At 37.9% G+C, this 16058-nt stretch overlaps 2 protein-coding genes across 2 annotated transcripts; both read right to left on the bottom strand.

Moving 5' to 3' along the window:
- Positions 1-1406: 1406 nt before the first annotated feature.
- LOC107554960 (transmembrane protein 168-like) lies at positions 1407-7046 on the bottom strand. Its single transcript, XM_016237642.1, has 4 exons — positions 5268-7046; positions 4023-4165; positions 3652-3926; positions 1407-2264 (listed from the first exon to the last, which is right to left on the bottom strand). Exons 1-4 carry the CDS (start codon positions 6402-6404, stop codon positions 1717-1719), a joined length of 2103 nt encoding a protein of 700 aa, XP_016093128.1. The 5' UTR covers positions 6405-7046; the 3' UTR covers positions 1407-1716.
- Positions 7047-9450: 2404 nt separating this feature from the next.
- LOC107554939 (probable methyltransferase BTM2 homolog) lies at positions 9451-15106 on the bottom strand. The gene is made up of 5 exons (XM_016237601.1): positions 14824-15106; positions 12305-12446; positions 12098-12226; positions 11886-12000; positions 9451-10762 (listed from the first exon to the last, which is right to left on the bottom strand). The coding sequence occupies exons 1-5, from the start codon at positions 14960-14962 to the stop codon at positions 10133-10135; spliced, it is 1155 nt and encodes a 384-aa protein (XP_016093087.1). The 5' UTR covers positions 14963-15106; the 3' UTR covers positions 9451-10132.
- Positions 15107-16058: the final 952 nt, after the last annotated feature.

Genomic DNA, 16058 nt, shown 5'->3' on the forward strand with positions numbered 1-16058 from the left:
TCTTTTATTATCAAAATATCGAATTCATTCTCATGTCTGATTTTAAACACGCAAACAATCATTGAAATCATCCCAGCGTCTCGTTCATTCTTTGTTGAAGCCATTCTCTTCATACATTTCAAGTCAATCAATAAATATTGCATATTTCACTAAGAGTAAATCCTAGTGTCTTTTGGTGAGGACTAATCTTACCCAAGGCACTTGTAACCACCAGTATAAACACTCAACCCAAACTGCTGTAAGTGCTAGTAACACACAATATTAGTCAAATATACTTAATTAATCGAGACCAACCAAACTATACAAAATAGTATGAATTTATCCATTTATAAAGGGCAGTAGAAAATCTTTTCTGTATAAACAAATAAAACAAAATACATAAATACACTACTCCACTGGACAGATCTGAATGTGTGGGTTATAGTGTTAAATGGACACTACGTCCCTTGTATAGATGCCAAATATAAGGCTGTGCTTTGTCTAGTGCAGTTAAGAAGAGGCACTGCAAAATGGCTGAGCTGGTAATGGGTTTCACGCTGTGCTGCTGGATCTGTGTACAAATGCTGCATTCAACGGTTTAGTGCTGATACATTATAACAGAGTTTACAAAAGTCATGAAAAAAGAAGCGTTAAAATGGCAGTGGGAGTTAAAAACAATACAAGAAGTTAAAGCTGTAACAGCTGAATTGGTTAGTGGGTGCAATGCTGTTAGGCCCATCAGTAACATATTGTTTGTGAATCTCGTAAAAAAAAATCTCCAGGCCATAATTTACCATAATATCAAAAGGAAAAAATTATTTTGCATAAAAAACTAAAAGTTATTTTAAGGTCATTAATTTAAAAAAGGTTTTCATGACAATTAAGGATAGAAATTTGCATTTATGTGATGATTCTCATTTTTTACTGCAATCATTTTCATATATGTTTTATGTAATATAAAAAAAATTTAAATCAAAAAATATTTTGCATTATGGTAATGACATTTTTCATTATTTAATCACAGGGATATTTTTTACTGTAATAAAAAAAATCCTGTATATGTTGTGTAATATAACAACAATAATATAATATAAAAAAAATGATTTAAAAATTTAAATCAACAAAACATTTTGCATTATGGTATTGACATTTTTCATATTGTAATCAGGAATTATTTTTACTATAATAAAACAGTTTTTGTGTATGTTGAATAATTTTATATAATATAAAAAAAAAATCATAATTCACACAGCAGTAATGACGGGGGTTTTTTACCAATACGGATTATAATAAGATAATTTAAATTTAAAATTTAAAAAATTCATATTACAATAATGACATCTTTTCATTATGATCCTGACAAGAAATTATACTTAATTGTCATTAAAATAATATTTTTAACAAAAAATAGATTTTATTTCTTTATGCAAAATATAATATCTTATGTTCATCTATCTTTTGATTTAGAGGTGATCTATGACCCAGAAATGTTTTCACAAAATTCACCCTCACTGAGTAATCAATGACATTCCTGTTTGTACGTTGGCCAATTTTTTGCTATTTTTTTCAAATCACAAACACACACATGGAGTGTTTTTACACCTGAGATTTTATAAATCGATGCTGGTCAATACAACCTAAAGCTGCCGTAGGTGATCGTCACATGTGATCGTCACACCATGTCCAGATACAGCTCAGACCAGCTGCTTACAGTATCGCCACACTTTAGGTCCTGTTCTACGATTTAACCAGTTTGAAACCTTGGCCTGTATCCAGCACCGCAGGTGGGAACCACGTGAGTTTGATCCTGTGGAGCAGTCGAACGCAGTATCCGCAAACCCAAAAGAGGTTCAACCCGCCGCACCAGTGAGCGAGCTGGACCACAGGGTAAGTCAGGCGTGGGAAGTAGAGTCTCCAGTGCCTGGTGACGTCGCTTTCAGTGGGCAGGTGAAGCTTGTAGTCGCTCCAGTGTCTGGAGATGCCGTAGGCTGCTCGGACGGGCCGCCCATGCTCAGACCACCGAACTATGCTGTCAGGGTCGCAGTTAAAATCAACCCATTGACAGGTGAAGTCCCCGAGCTGAGGCGCGTCCTGGACCTCCGGGTCTGTGGAACTAGAGAGCACTGCTCCTTGAACCGCTACATAAAGCCCCTCGATTTTCTGCACCTCCTTCACCCAGGGGAGCGAGTTGTCGGTGTCGAGAATAATGATGAGACGGGAACAGATTCCGGCGTTCTTTTCTCTCCAGAGCTGCACAATCTCATCTAGACGTAAAACATCTCCACCTGGTTATATTAAAAGACAAAAAAAAGCCCTCTATAAAACTCTTTCCCAGAGTTTGGCTGAGCTCCATATGCATATTTTTTTTAATGCCTTTTTATGTAAATGGTATGCAAATGTTACTAATATGTGAGTTAGTTACAAACAAATCTCCAGAACATATTTATTTGCAAAATCTAGATAGATGGATGGATGGCAGATAGACAGATGATGGATAGACGGATGGATGGATCGATGACAGATAGATAGATAGATAGATAGAGAGATAGATAGACGGACAGATGGATTAATGGATGGATCGATGATAGATAGACAGATAGACAGATCGATGATAGATAGACAGACAGGTTTACATTATGATTGTATTTCAGACAGACAGATAGATAGGTTTACATTTTGATTGTATTTGCTGTAATACATTTAACAGGTGTTTTAATTTAATTTCATATTTTTTTCTCATATCCCCAGTGATTTCATTACTATAATACAGACATATTTAGTTTGAGTGATTTCTGTGAGTAAAATGATCAAAAATTAAAAACGCAGAAATAATATATAATCCTTTACAAATACAATAATATGAATGAGAGTTTCTGTATTACAGTAATAAGAATTGAAGGAATATGCATTTTAAACATGTAAAAAATTGTAACTGGTCTAAATTAGATTTCATTTTCCATAAAAAAAATCATTTGTATTGTTGCCATTTGACAAAACAAAAATCCTATTTTTAAATTGTAAAGTATACTTTATGGTTGTATTTGCTAATTCATTTGCTTAATCAAATACACATGACAGATGTTTTTTGCTATCAAATTTTGCTATAAGTTTGATTGCATCATATAATAATTGCTGTTAATAGTCTTCACCGTCTGTTTGATTACGTCTTTGATTGATTTTTCCATACATTTCTGCCATATGTACATTAACTGACAGTCACCACTAATAAGCTACCACTAAATATTGTAGAAACTTAATTTGCTGATTTGTATCGTGAAAAGCGCTATACAAATAAACTTGAATTGAATAGATGTTACAGACGATATATAACAGATTATTCTTGTCACAAATTCTGTTATTTTCATTACTATTACACAGCATCTTAATACAGTAAAAAAACTGTTAGTGTCTTGTTAATGATTTTTAAATAAAAATTAGCATACATATAAAGGCACAAAAATAATAAAACTTTATAATTTTCAAATACACTTCTTAATAAGAATTGAAGGAAAATGCATTTTTAAAAATGTTCCATACACAAAATACATTTTTCTCATTTCTTTTTTTTTTTCCACTTTGGGTGAATGTTTTTGAGTTTTAAGTTATGAGATTCTCCCAGGTTCTGTTGTGTCTGTTTCTACAGGAAAGAATGTTATGTAATGATTCTCCCACCTGCTAGAGCCCACTCTCCGCTGCGGTGGCTGTGTCCGCTGTAATACAGCACGTAGGTGTCGTGTCGTGGGCCGTCAGCCGTGTGCGCCTCCATGAAAATGCAGAGCTTAGCTTGCAGGGCTTCCAGACTCAAACCGCTCGTGGAGTAATCACAACCATAGGTCTCGATCATGTGATGAGAGAAGAAGCGCTGCACGTTGTTAAGCATCCCTGTGGAACGCAAGTTGAGCTCCTGCACATGCGCTGGGGGGAGCAGGGTGGGCTGACCATCTGGGCTGAAAGAAAACGAGAGGATGAGGATGAAATACTGACCCTCTGTGTAAGTTACTGACCTGAAGTTAGTGAAATGTGAGTGTATATGTTTCCAGTGCCTGCAATAGTTGGTAGGAATCACCACAGCGTAGCCGACACAGGTTCCTCCGAGGCTGTTTCCCAGCTCATGGAAGAGACCGTGGGCTAGTGACTCCAGAGGCAGCACCAGCAGAAACAATGCAATAAACAGACTGTTGGACGGCTGTAGAAGAAAACAATACATTTAAGACCAAAGAAAATTATCCCCACCCTTATCATGGTTTCCACAAAGATATTAAGCAGCACAACTTTCAACATTGATAATAATAAATGTTTCTAAGCAGCAAATCATATTAAAATGATTTCTGAAGGATCCTGTGACACTGAAGACTGTAGTAGTGATGCTGAAAATTCAGGCTATATTTATATTCTAGAAATTATATTCTAGAAATGTATAAAATAGAAAAGTTATTTATAACAGTTAGGTGCATTACCACATATTATTACTTAAAAAACATTTGTGTGCCAAATCAAAGTCATGGTGTGAAACCAATAAGCATGAAAAATAACCATAAAACAGGAAATTATATCATAGAGAGGACCTTTTTATGTACACCATCATCTGGTGTGACTTCCAAAATAGAATGTGAAATATTTATGAAATATTCATTTGATATTAGTAAAAAAAAAAAACATATATATGAATGAATAACTATACTGTATACCTTGAGGGAGGGTTATCCAAACATTTACATTGTCATTAATTACTCATCGTGGTACTCTCATAAAAGCGCATAGAAGACTAACATGGAAGAGAAGAAATTGTTGAATAAAGTCATTATTTTTGTTTTCTTTGCAAACAAAAAGTATTCTCGTAGCTTCATAAAATGAAGGTTGAACCACTGATGTCACATGGACTATTTTAACGATGTCCTTACAACCTTTCTGGGCCTTGAACGTTTCAGTTGCGTTGCTGTCTATGCAGGGTCAGAAAGCTCTCGGATTTCATCAAAAATAACTTAATTTGTGTTCAGATGATGATCGAAAATTCTACAGGTTTGGAACGACACGAGGGTGAGCAATTAATGACAGAATTTTCATTTTTGGGTGAACTAACCCTTTAAAATATTTTTAAAACTTTTTTTAAAGAACTGACAGTCACACATGTATATTCAAGGTGTAAGAAAAACATGTCACTTTTACTTAGAGCCATTATGTCTAAACCTTTTTTGAAAATTGTATAAAGGTTTTTCTAAACCATGTAAAACCATGAACACAAGAACGAAATTTTTAAAACTAAGAAAGATTTTCACAGGAAGCCTTACCTGCCAACCCAGAGCCCCGAGTATGATGGTGGACATCAGGCTGAAAAGCACCAGGCGTTTCGATATGAGACAGAAGTGCCGCATCCCCTTAGACGCCATGACCCGGTCCAGCTCTCCAGCCTCTGACGTGTGCACCATGCACATCTTCTGACAGTCACTCAGCTTGCTGTGAAAACCCCACAGCGTGACGAGAAAAACCAGGTGGCAGATGATCCAGAAAACAGCAGATCCTGAAAGACCCGGGATGAGAAGATACCACCGATCCAGATCTCTCATCTTCAGAGCGGCCACGATCAAAAACATCACCTCCATGACAACCAGAGGAAGAAGCGATAAACGCCTCCACAGGCCTCTTCTCAGTAGCAGCGGTGACCAGCGTTCGGTGACCGAAAGTCCGCTGAAGTAGACGTCCAGTAATGGGTCGCAGACGAGGCGGCTGAGGAAGCAAGACAAGGCGAAGGGGTTGGTTGACACTCCTAAAGACTCCTGGAAGAAGAACGCAGCGACAACCGAGAAGCAGACCAGGTTTGGGATCGCGAAGAGGGACTTCATGCGCAAATCCACAATTAGAGCAGCCAAAGCCAGTGACAGGACCACAAGACTTATGGATTTTTGGCTGACCAAGGTTGTGCTGGCCACAGCGAAGCCTGTGAGCTCCAAAGCTTCCCTTGAGGTGAGGAAGGTGGGTTGATGTCGGGTATAACCGCACATTCTTCCAACCAAAGCCCATAGGGTTCGTATCGCAATACTTGCTATTAACATATAGTTGGCCACCTGCTCCTTAACATCGAGCTCTTTGGACGGGACATTGATGAAGCACAGCAAACCCAGAAGGAAACCAAACCACAGATGCAGGAGAAACAGGCTGACGCTCTCCATGCCGAAGTAATAGTGGAGAATGCAGGCAATCCCAAGAACGAAGAGGCCCAAAATGAAAATGACCAAGATGATAGTGTCTGCGGTTTTCTCCCATTGTATGTAAATTCCCAGGCAAATGGCCACCAGGGAGTTCAGGCTGGACAGGTAACCGAGGTACCGAATGGATGACCACATGCTGACCCCTTTGTTGGCTTCGTCCAGCCGGGTCATCACAGCGTAAAGGAAGTGACTGAAGCAATACTTGAGCAGCTTGCACATCGTTGCAGAGTTCAAACTCGCACAACAACAGAAAAAACTTGCAGACTCAACGTCGCGAGTGATGTAATTTATATGTCACAACAGGAACAATTATTCGCGACACAACTATTCAGCAAAAAGGATGTAAGAAAGGCATATTGTATGGTGGATTTGAGGTAAATCTCAAACTAAACCGTTCCTAGAGACATTTTAGTGCAAAGGTTAGAGTAACATCTACAATGAAACATTGTCAATATCCACCTGTTATGCTGCATGAACCGAACAGTTCAACTCAAGGTCATGGTATAACGAAGGCGTGAAGTAGATGTGCAAATGTTAAACTCGTCAAAAGTTACTAAATAAGAGGTGAAGAGTTTTAACGTGCTGTCAGTCTGATTTAGTCGAGCAGATTCCAGTGCGTTTACCGGCATCAGAAAGTTCACAGAATGTGTTGCTTCTGTTCACGAGAGTAACGTCGATTGAATCAAGCTAAAAGAAATACGCAAGTAGATATACAAGTCATTGAGCGTTGTCGTTTACAGAAAACCAACTAAACCTGGAAATGTATCGCACAAAACCCAGAGCCATCGCCTAAACTTCGCTCAATGTCCGCCATGTTTGCACATCGGTATTAAGCCGCTACGGAATCCCTGAAAGGACAAACACCGCGTCCATCGTCGTCTCAGTGAAACTGGGGTGAATGGAATAAAATGTTTTATTTACACCTCTGTTATTTATAGCAAAAATGCTTTTACAATATTAAAAATACTGGAAAATTTGTACACGGGTATACGTTTTTGTTTATATAAATTTATATGAGATTTATGTTTTTGAAATGTCTCATTCTTACCAAGGTTGCATTTATTTAATTAATAATACAGTAAAAACGGTAATATTGTGAAATATTATTACGTTTTAAAATTGCTGATTTTAAAATGTAATTCCTGTAATGCAAAGCTGAATTTTCAGCAGCCATTTCTCCAGTCTTCGGTGTCACGTGATTTTAATATGCCAATTTGCTGCTCAAGAAAGATTTCTTAACATCAATGCTGTGTAACATTATAATCTATTATATCCATCCATTATAATACAATTATTTTAACAATCTTTACTGACACCTTTGATCAATTTAATGCATCCTTGCTGAATGAAAAAATATTACTGACCCCAAACTTTTGTGTACATTCGCACTACAACAGATAAACATTTAAAATGTATTCTGTCAGATATGAAACATATATAATCGCTAGAATAGAATAGCTGTAAAGCATTTAAAGTGACCTGCTTCAGGCAACTGAAAGACCAGAGAGAAGGCAACAAAAACCTTTATTTATAAAAGATGAATAACAATATTCCTCACAAATAGTCCGGTTCTGTGGGAGTCAACCATCATAACACTGATAAAGAAAATCAATCATGCAAACAGTGGATTAGAGCCTGGGGAAGACAAAGACATTTGATATGTGAATATCTGAACACACCACCAAGTAAACAATATAACACAAAGCTTTTTTTTTTTTTTTAAATTTTTTAATGTTTTAAAATGTCTTTTTTTCTTGGATTTATAAATCGAGTACAGACTAAATAATGCCTTTAACTGCTATTGCTAACAGGGCAGTATATTTCAGTCCTTTTTTTCCAAGAGCTGGTTAATTTGCTGAAAGTATGTTCTGTCACTGTTTACTGTGGGAGAGAAATTATCGCACTTTCTTATGACAATCAGTAGCCTGTTCTTGAATCCAGTCTATATGATCACAAATGCAAAAATATAATTTGTGTTTGAAGGCACCTTGAGGAGGATTTTTTTTCTGATACCCTGAAAGGTCACATACTGAATTCTATCACCGTTTCAAATCTTTCCACACTTATTTTTGGCACCCCTAAAACACATTTAAAGTGCCTAACACCAAAACCTCACATAGATACTTCAACAGAACCCCAATGTACTGAATGTATCTCACACATTCCTTCAAGAGTAAAGACCCATCACAGCATATTCTCATGTCATCTGGTTTACCAAACGGTAGCCACATGAATACAATAGAAAACAGTGCCTAATATCAGTTACTCAATATAACTGCCAGGTTACAGTGATATAGGGAATTTTTGACCGTTTATGATTATGAACGTATTGCTGTTCTAATGAAGTGCTGATGCCAATATCGATATTTTGCCAACTCTACGAAGGGTGTTATCGAAAACGTGCAAATATGTGCTTTGACAGTCAAAATAGTGTTTTTAAGAACCTGGAGTGAATAAAAAAGCTGCAAATTCTGCAGTTACATACATAGAAGCTAAAAAACATACAGTGATACGCAACAATCTTTTTGTAGTACTTTTAAATCAATATTTGGCAGCGTACTTTGCTAATTTTTGTACCTTCAAAGCATTATTTTGTAACTGAAAGCGGGAAACTAAAATAATGTACTGAAACACTCACTGGGATTTACACCAGATAACGATACAGGAAGTAGATTTAGAGCAACCGAAGGTTTCGAGAGTAAACAGTCAAGAGTAAACAATCATCCTACTCAATAAAGTCACATTATGGCGAAATGCAGAGAAATCTAACCTCTTCCATACTACATACTACTGACAAGCAATCGGATATTACTAGTTATAATAGCGGTTAAAGCAAAAACTAAGGCAGACACGCAGCTACTTTCAGGCCGTTTGATCGCAAGATTAGAAACGCATTGCCCCATGCATGCATCCAATCCGGTCACCTGCAAGATTGTTTGTTCTGAAAAACTATGACTACTTTGCACGATTTGTACCTTGTTGAAGCGAGAAATCCACATTCACAGTTACAATGTCACATAACCAAACACGCACAAGTTCTGCAGACACTTAAAATGCTACAAATATCATTGATAAAGGCTATTCAAAAAAAAGTAGGTAGAGAACAGATGGCTGAAATTGCAATCTAAAATGTCCAGTGAAAACCTGCTAAGAATCAAACCATTAATTGGATAGTTCACGCAAAAATGGAACATTCTGTCATCATTTTTTCACCGCCATGTTCCAAAACTGTATTCAATTCTTTTTACTTTAATGTTGAACTTTTTTTGTTCTTACAATGGAAGTCAATGGGGTCCAAAATGACTTTCATTGTAACTTTCGTTTCAATGTAACTTTTAGTAACAATAAAACTCAATGGGGTCCAAAACAACATCTTTTTGGACCCCATTGAGTTTCATTGTTACTAAAAGTTACATTGACTTTGACTGTATGGACAAAATTACACTGAGGCATTTTTTCAAAGAATATGCATTTCAGAGAAGACGGACATCATACAGGTTTGAAACGGCATATTTGGGCAAACTATCCTTTTACGAAAATCAGCTAAAAAAGTCCAAAACAATATGGTAACTGACCAAAAGGTTGGATCTTTTGACACTGACGCCTAAGGTATAAGTTAAGCTAGTCTGAAAAGGTTTGTCCAGTCATTCTAAAAATGAGAAAACAGCCAAAGTGGGTGAGCAAAATCTCCCTCGACCTGAAATCACTCAGCTGCTTCTGTTACAAAACCACATCACTTCTATTTCTTAGTTAAGATTGTTTAGTGTGTACATTTGTGTTCAAAAGGATGTCTTGCACACTCTTAAAAAATCGCTCACTTAAACGTCCTCATTCACTCTGTGCAAACTTTTTGCTTCTTAAAAAGGGGTAGAGTACACAAACGCAGCAGAGCAATTTTGGCAGCACGAAGGTAGGGTACTAAATATCAAGAGGGGCAGTTAACAAGTTCAGCTCTGCAGCAAAATAGGGTCTTCCAGCTCGTGGAAGGGAGCCGAGCTGCTCTGGCTCTCACCCGAGTCCGAATCATACGGTGTGTCTGGCAATTCCGCGACGCTACAAGCCAACTGGTCGTCCTCGAAATCGGAGTGCAAAGGTTCGTAGCAATCTGCGAATCCATCCTCGTCGAGAGTGTTAAAGTCCTGCGGGATGTAAAGCATCTCCGGGTAGTTGCGGCTGACCAGGTCGCTGCTGGTGGTGGGCGACACCTTGCGGAAAGCAATCAGGTGCATGTGGGAGAACTTGACGTACTTGTAGTGCTTGAAGCCCAGAGACTCCACTGCAACTCGCCAGCTGCGCATCATAAGTGCGTGCCGGCCCTGGTGGGAGGAGTCGGGGGTGATGATGAGGAGCAGGCCGTTCAGGGTCAGGAGTTCATGTGCTTTCTTGCAGCAGAGCCAGCGCTGGTAGGGCGAGGGGAAGTAGGAGAGAAGCAGGGAGAAGACTACCACGTGAAATAACTGTGCAGGTAAAGCGTCGATGGGGCCGCACAGCTGCCGCAGGAAGGCATCCAAGGCATCGCTGGCCAGCTGCAGAGGCTGCTGCAGCTGCAGGTTCAGAAAGTCGCATTTGTAGACGCTCTGTAGCCATAAAGAGGAACAAAAAAAATCTGAACATTTAGCTTGACTCAGCAGGACAGGTAAAATTAGTACAAGGGTCAATGACAGAAAGAGCGTCTAAGATAACGGATATAAATACATGTATTATATAGTAATTTCCTAGAAATGTACTTTTTGTATTCATACTGGTTTTGAAAAACTTTTATATAAATTTTTGCAAAAGTTTCAATTTAATGACTATAAAATGTAGCGTCACCATTATACTATTATTCAAAAGTTTTTTTTTATATGAAAAATGCATTCAATTGATAAAAATGACAGTCAAGACATTTACAATATTTAATACACACATTTTTATTTGAAATAAATGCTGTTTTTCAAAACTTTCTAGTCATCAAAAAATACAAAAAAAAATGTATCACTGTTTCCTCAAATTTAAGCAGTACAACTGCATTCAACATTGATAAGAAGAAATGTTTCTTGCATATTAAAATGATTTTTTAAGGATAATGTGAGACTGGAGTAATGGCTGCTGAAAATTCAGCTTTACATCACAGAAATAAATTAAATTTTAAAATACACTGAAATAGAAAACAGTTACTTTAAATTGTAATAATATATTCACAATAATCCTGTTTTTACTGTTTTTTTATTAAATAAATGCAACCCTGGTGAGCATAAAATACTTCATTGCCAGGATGGTTGTACTACCCTGACATTTTTGAGTTTTTTAAATTGATGCCCAAAAAACTAAAATATAAAGAGGTGTATTCAAGCCATATTTTTAAGGTTTTGAGTAAATAAATTAATAGATTCAGACAAAGAAACAATGTAATGTAACCAATAGCAAATTTTAGTCAGGGTATATGACAATTTATTGAATTTTTTTTAAAGATTTATTTTTGGCATTTTCGCCTTTATTATGATAGGACAGATCAGAGCTGACAGGAAGCGAATTGGGAGAGAGATGGGGGGCGGGATCTGGAAAGGTCATCGATTCGGGATTCGAACTCGGGACACCCGTTGCGCAACAACGCTGTATATCGGCGCATTGCTCACAAGGCTACTGGCGCCAACAATATTTTATTAATTGTTAAGTTAATTAACAAGCCTACGATCTCATGTAACTTCAAGAAACACAAACCTCTACTGCTGGCACAATGTCGATTCCAACAGTCAGAAACTCGTCAAACTTCAGGAAGGGATTGAAACAGCTGCCCACATCCAGCAGTCGTATCCTCCCAAGCTGGAACGTTGAGCTGTTACGAAGCATGAATAAAAAGCTGATTTAGTCAATTAACTCATTACCATCTGTTAAATTTGTGGATTTGCAGTGTTAATATCATTCTAGAGCACCTTGAAGAGGATGACTGTGGTGGAGAGTTTGCGGATGTGTTATTCCCAGCTGCGGCATGCCTAGTGCTTTTCTCATCCTTCTCCAACACTCGCCTCATCCCTCCTTCCTGGAAGTACTTCTGGCAAACACTGTGGCAAGAGCGATTTAACAGCAATAAATACCAAATCAGCTACTCAACATAAAATACTAACCATTAGCACTCATACCTGCGGCACCACTCGATGCGCCCCTCGCCCTCGCATTTATTCGCCCAGTGGTTGTCAGCCAAGTTCTTCATGGCCATGGCATATTCGCTAAGAGTCTGCTCGTCTTCACAATGTTCACGCCATATTTTCTCGAAATCTCCCACTGCAGTCGAAAAGACAAAACAGAGGAGCGTACAGTCATGATTGATCCTTCTGCGAGCCATAACTAAGTGAACATTTTCACAAAGCCTACTTTCAAAGGTCAGCTGATGTTGTGCTTCCTCTAAATTTCGATTCTGAAACCGTAGCCTCAGAAGGCTCACAAAACACAGTCCGATTTCTTCAACAACTCAGTGAAACTCCATCGCCAAGCTCAAAAGTACAGTATGATCAAAGCGTTTGTGCTGATTCACACAGTTCACAAACTTGCTGATAACACCGATGACACCAGAAAGCAACCGCTACCCTACAAGAGTGCTCGGGAGGGCAAGAACTGACAAAAATTGAGCCGTCCCATGACAGAATGGAAAATACAGGCCTTATCAGATTTACAGAGAATAAGACAAGAAGGGAAGAGACTGCCGCCCCGTTACATATGAATACTGCTGTACAATGCCAAGAAGACCAGATCACGCCTTCCTTATTAACCCATCACGGGGTCTTGTGAATAGACTACTGTGTGTGGGATTCATAGCACTGCTCATCCCTCTCGGGGGAAGATTCGATAAAGCTAGTCTGAACCATGAGAAACTCAACAACACATTTAAAGTCAGACGGTATAAACATGGTGGTATTTTATATTAAGTTAGGCGTCCTGCGGGTACAACTGATTGCAGGCAAAAATATAACATTTCATAATCTCTGTCATGATATCCGTCTTGGATGAAGCTCACTGCAGTGCAAGACTGTAACAGGAAATGTAACAACATCCTCCCACAGTCAGTTATCTCTATCAATAAAAAGACTAGGTCTATTTGTCTTACTATTCTCAAGATAATATTTTTACATCCTTTTTAAAAAATGTGCACGCATCGTTTTTTGGGACTTAGTCTTCATCAGACATAACAAGAGACACTTTCCAAAAACTGGGTACAAAATATGGGCCGAAAAATGGCATTTTTAAACGTGATAGACTGTGCTTAAAGTGATAGTTCACCCAAAAATGTAAATTCTGTCTTCATTTACTCACCCTCATTTCTTTCCAAACCTGTATTACTTTCTTTTTTCTGTGGAACATCAAACAAGATATTTTGAGATTTGCTGAGAGTTTTAATTTTTGGGTGAAGGGTCCCTTCCCTTCAACATGACATGTGTTGATGACAGTGTTGCATGTTTGTTTTATATACAGTGGAGAAGGCCAAGACCTCCAAGGTTGCCAAAAAAAGACTGGATGCAGATATTTAACTTGATATTTAAGTCAGAACACTATCAGTGAATTTTGTTCTTTTTTTAGGTACACTTTAAAAAAAGAACATGCTAAAATCTCTAATAGGAAAGTCAACTGAGGAGAGAAGCTAGTGTACTAAAGAGTAGGCAACTAAAAAAAATCCAGATTTACAACACAAGTGCTCATAACCACAGTGACATTGTCACACTGAAACCAATATAACTGACGTCAGCTCTAACTCTTCCTGATTGCAATTCTTCTGTTGACACTTGGTTGAATTAAATTTCCAGTTCACTTATTTAATACTTATTTTTTGTACTTTTAATATATTTATCCTTAAACCAAATGTTAAAAGTTTAAAAAACACACAAAAAAAACACGCTATATATACTTATTTTGCCTATACTATACCATCCCCAGCAAGTAGACACACTAAAAATTAGTCAGCTGACCATTATTTATCATAGGTGTATTAGGTCATTAGATAAGAAAGGTGTTAAACTATAAATGGATAAATAATTGACAGTGAAGAGGACACTAAAGCTTTCAGAGCAGCACACTTGTCACCTGTACAGTGTACACAGTCAGTGTACATAATTCAGAGGGATCATGCTCATAAATTCTTGCTTTATTGCCTTTTTCTTCCCTAAAGAGAATTAAAAATTGTTTATGCTTTCAAACACAGCCGTCGGATCAATGAAGAGCAAAACAGGAACAGATGAACGACCCTGCACAGGCTTGCTGACTAAACTATAACGTCGTGCTACATACAGACAGACAGACAGACAGACAGACAGACAGACAGAAAGAAAGAGGCTGTTTCAATACCTAATGTGCTGCCTACATAGACAGCATTATTTTAGAGCGTTCGGAACATTCTATTCAAATGTTACCCAAAATGCTGTCTATGTAGGCAGCTCACTAGGTTTTGAGCCACAGCCAATGGTTTCCAAAATGAGCCAAGTACGAAATCAGTTCATGTCAACAGTCATGCAATCTAAGTTTACATTAAAATAACTCTTTTATTAACTCATTTTTGTTCTCGTAGGTCCACGGTTGTTTTCCAGGCGTTTAAATGTCCGCGTCTCTGATCAGGCCAGACTATAGAAGCTGGTCTAGGCTAGGCTACACAGCTACGCATCTCATGCAGTACCTTCAATGTATTTCCTGCGGAGTTTTCGGTGCACGCTCTTCACCACCCCCGACAGCTTCTCCTGCTCCTGCTTCCTGCACTGCAGCTCCGTCGCGACGGAGAGATCCGGCTCTGTCTCAGCGCTGCTCCGCTGGTCCATAGTACAGTACAGCACTGAGGCTACCGGCGCACCGGCTCCGTCAGCACGCACGCACCGCAACAACGCGCAGCCTGATTGCGCCTCTCCAGTCTCCAGCGAACACGGCACGGAAGTGCGCGAAAAATCTGTGAACGCTGAAAATCAAACGCCTCAATCTCTAATCAAACTCTCTGAAGGGTTGATAATTAAGTTTGATCATTACATTTGGATAACTTAATGATACAACTTGTATTATATTACATATAATAATAATAATAGTTTATTAATATATATAATTACAATAATAATAATTATTGTTGTTGTTGTTATTAACCATCATTATGGTTAGTATGTACAGTATTATTCTATGCAATTAATTATATAGCCTAGATGTTTGCAAATGTAATATGAATTATTTTAAAATATTATTTAAAATAATAATTTGATACTTTATATAGTTACTGTTACCGTTGTTAATAAAATAATTAAAAATAAGAATACTTCAGATAACGGATTGGCCCTTCATAAAAGGCATGTAGGCCAAATTTAGACTAATAAGACTATAAAGCTATTATTTAGTATAGTAGGCCTATATGTATACATACATATACATTTTGTATAAATATACTGTGTGTGTGTATGTATGTATATACCTGTATATATACACACAAACAGTATGTTTATACAATTAAATGTGTGTGTGTGTGTGTGTGTGTGTATTCACAGATTTCCTTTGCTCCATAGTAGATGTTTCCATTTACACTGACTGGATTACGAATACAGGGGCGGTCAAAGCAGGGAGTCCCACTGCTAACAATAATCCACATAGGTCTTTCTAGCGTTTGGTCGTGAGAATCACATCGGTGGCTCACATTCCCACGCTCTGACACAGAATCCTTTGTGGCGAGAAGAGAACGTGAGTTCTGTCATGTTTCACCCCACAGAGGTCTGGGTTACTCTGTGGGTATTATAAACCTCACTAAACCCAGTGGATAGCAGAACTAGTCTGACCCAGAGCCGTTGAAGAACGTTGTTCAACGGCTCTGATCTGATCCAATGAGTTATTTTGCAGTAGTTTCGAATTATGATGAATTCATGTCAAAACCATTTATTAAAA

This window comes from Sinocyclocheilus grahami, unplaced genomic scaffold (genome assembly GCF_001515645.1).
Source record: "Sinocyclocheilus grahami isolate Dianchi unplaced genomic scaffold, SAMN03320097.WGS_v1.1 scaffold520.1, whole genome shotgun sequence".
NCBI classification, from domain to species: domain Eukaryota; kingdom Metazoa; phylum Chordata; class Actinopteri; order Cypriniformes; family Cyprinidae; genus Sinocyclocheilus; species Sinocyclocheilus grahami.

Excerpts from the sequence above, each read along its gene's own strand:
- LOC107554960 (XM_016237642.1), bottom strand. The coding sequence starts at position 6,404 with ATGTGCAAGCTGCTCAAGTATTGCTTCAGTCACTTCCTTTACGCTGTG. Across the intron at positions 4,166-5,267 it reads TCGGGGCTCTGGGTTGGCAG|CCGTCCAACAGTCTGTTTAT; the intron begins GTAAGGCTTCCT and ends TTTCTTCTACAG. Across the intron at positions 3,927-4,022 it reads ATTCCTACCAACTATTGCAG|CCCAGATGGTCAGCCCACCC; the intron begins GCACTGGAAACA and ends GTTTTCTTTCAG.
- LOC107554939 (XM_016237601.1), bottom strand. The coding sequence starts at position 14,962 with ATGGACCAGCGGAGCAGCGCTGAGACAGAGCCGGATCTCTCCGTCGCG. Across the intron at positions 12,227-12,304 it reads CGCATCGAGTGGTGCCGCAG|TGTTTGCCAGAAGTACTTCC; the intron begins GTATGAGTGCTA and ends CTCTTGCCACAG. Across the intron at positions 10,763-11,885 it reads ACATTGTGCCAGCAGTAGAG|AGCGTCTACAAATGCGACTT; the intron begins GTTTGTGTTTCT and ends TTATGGCTACAG.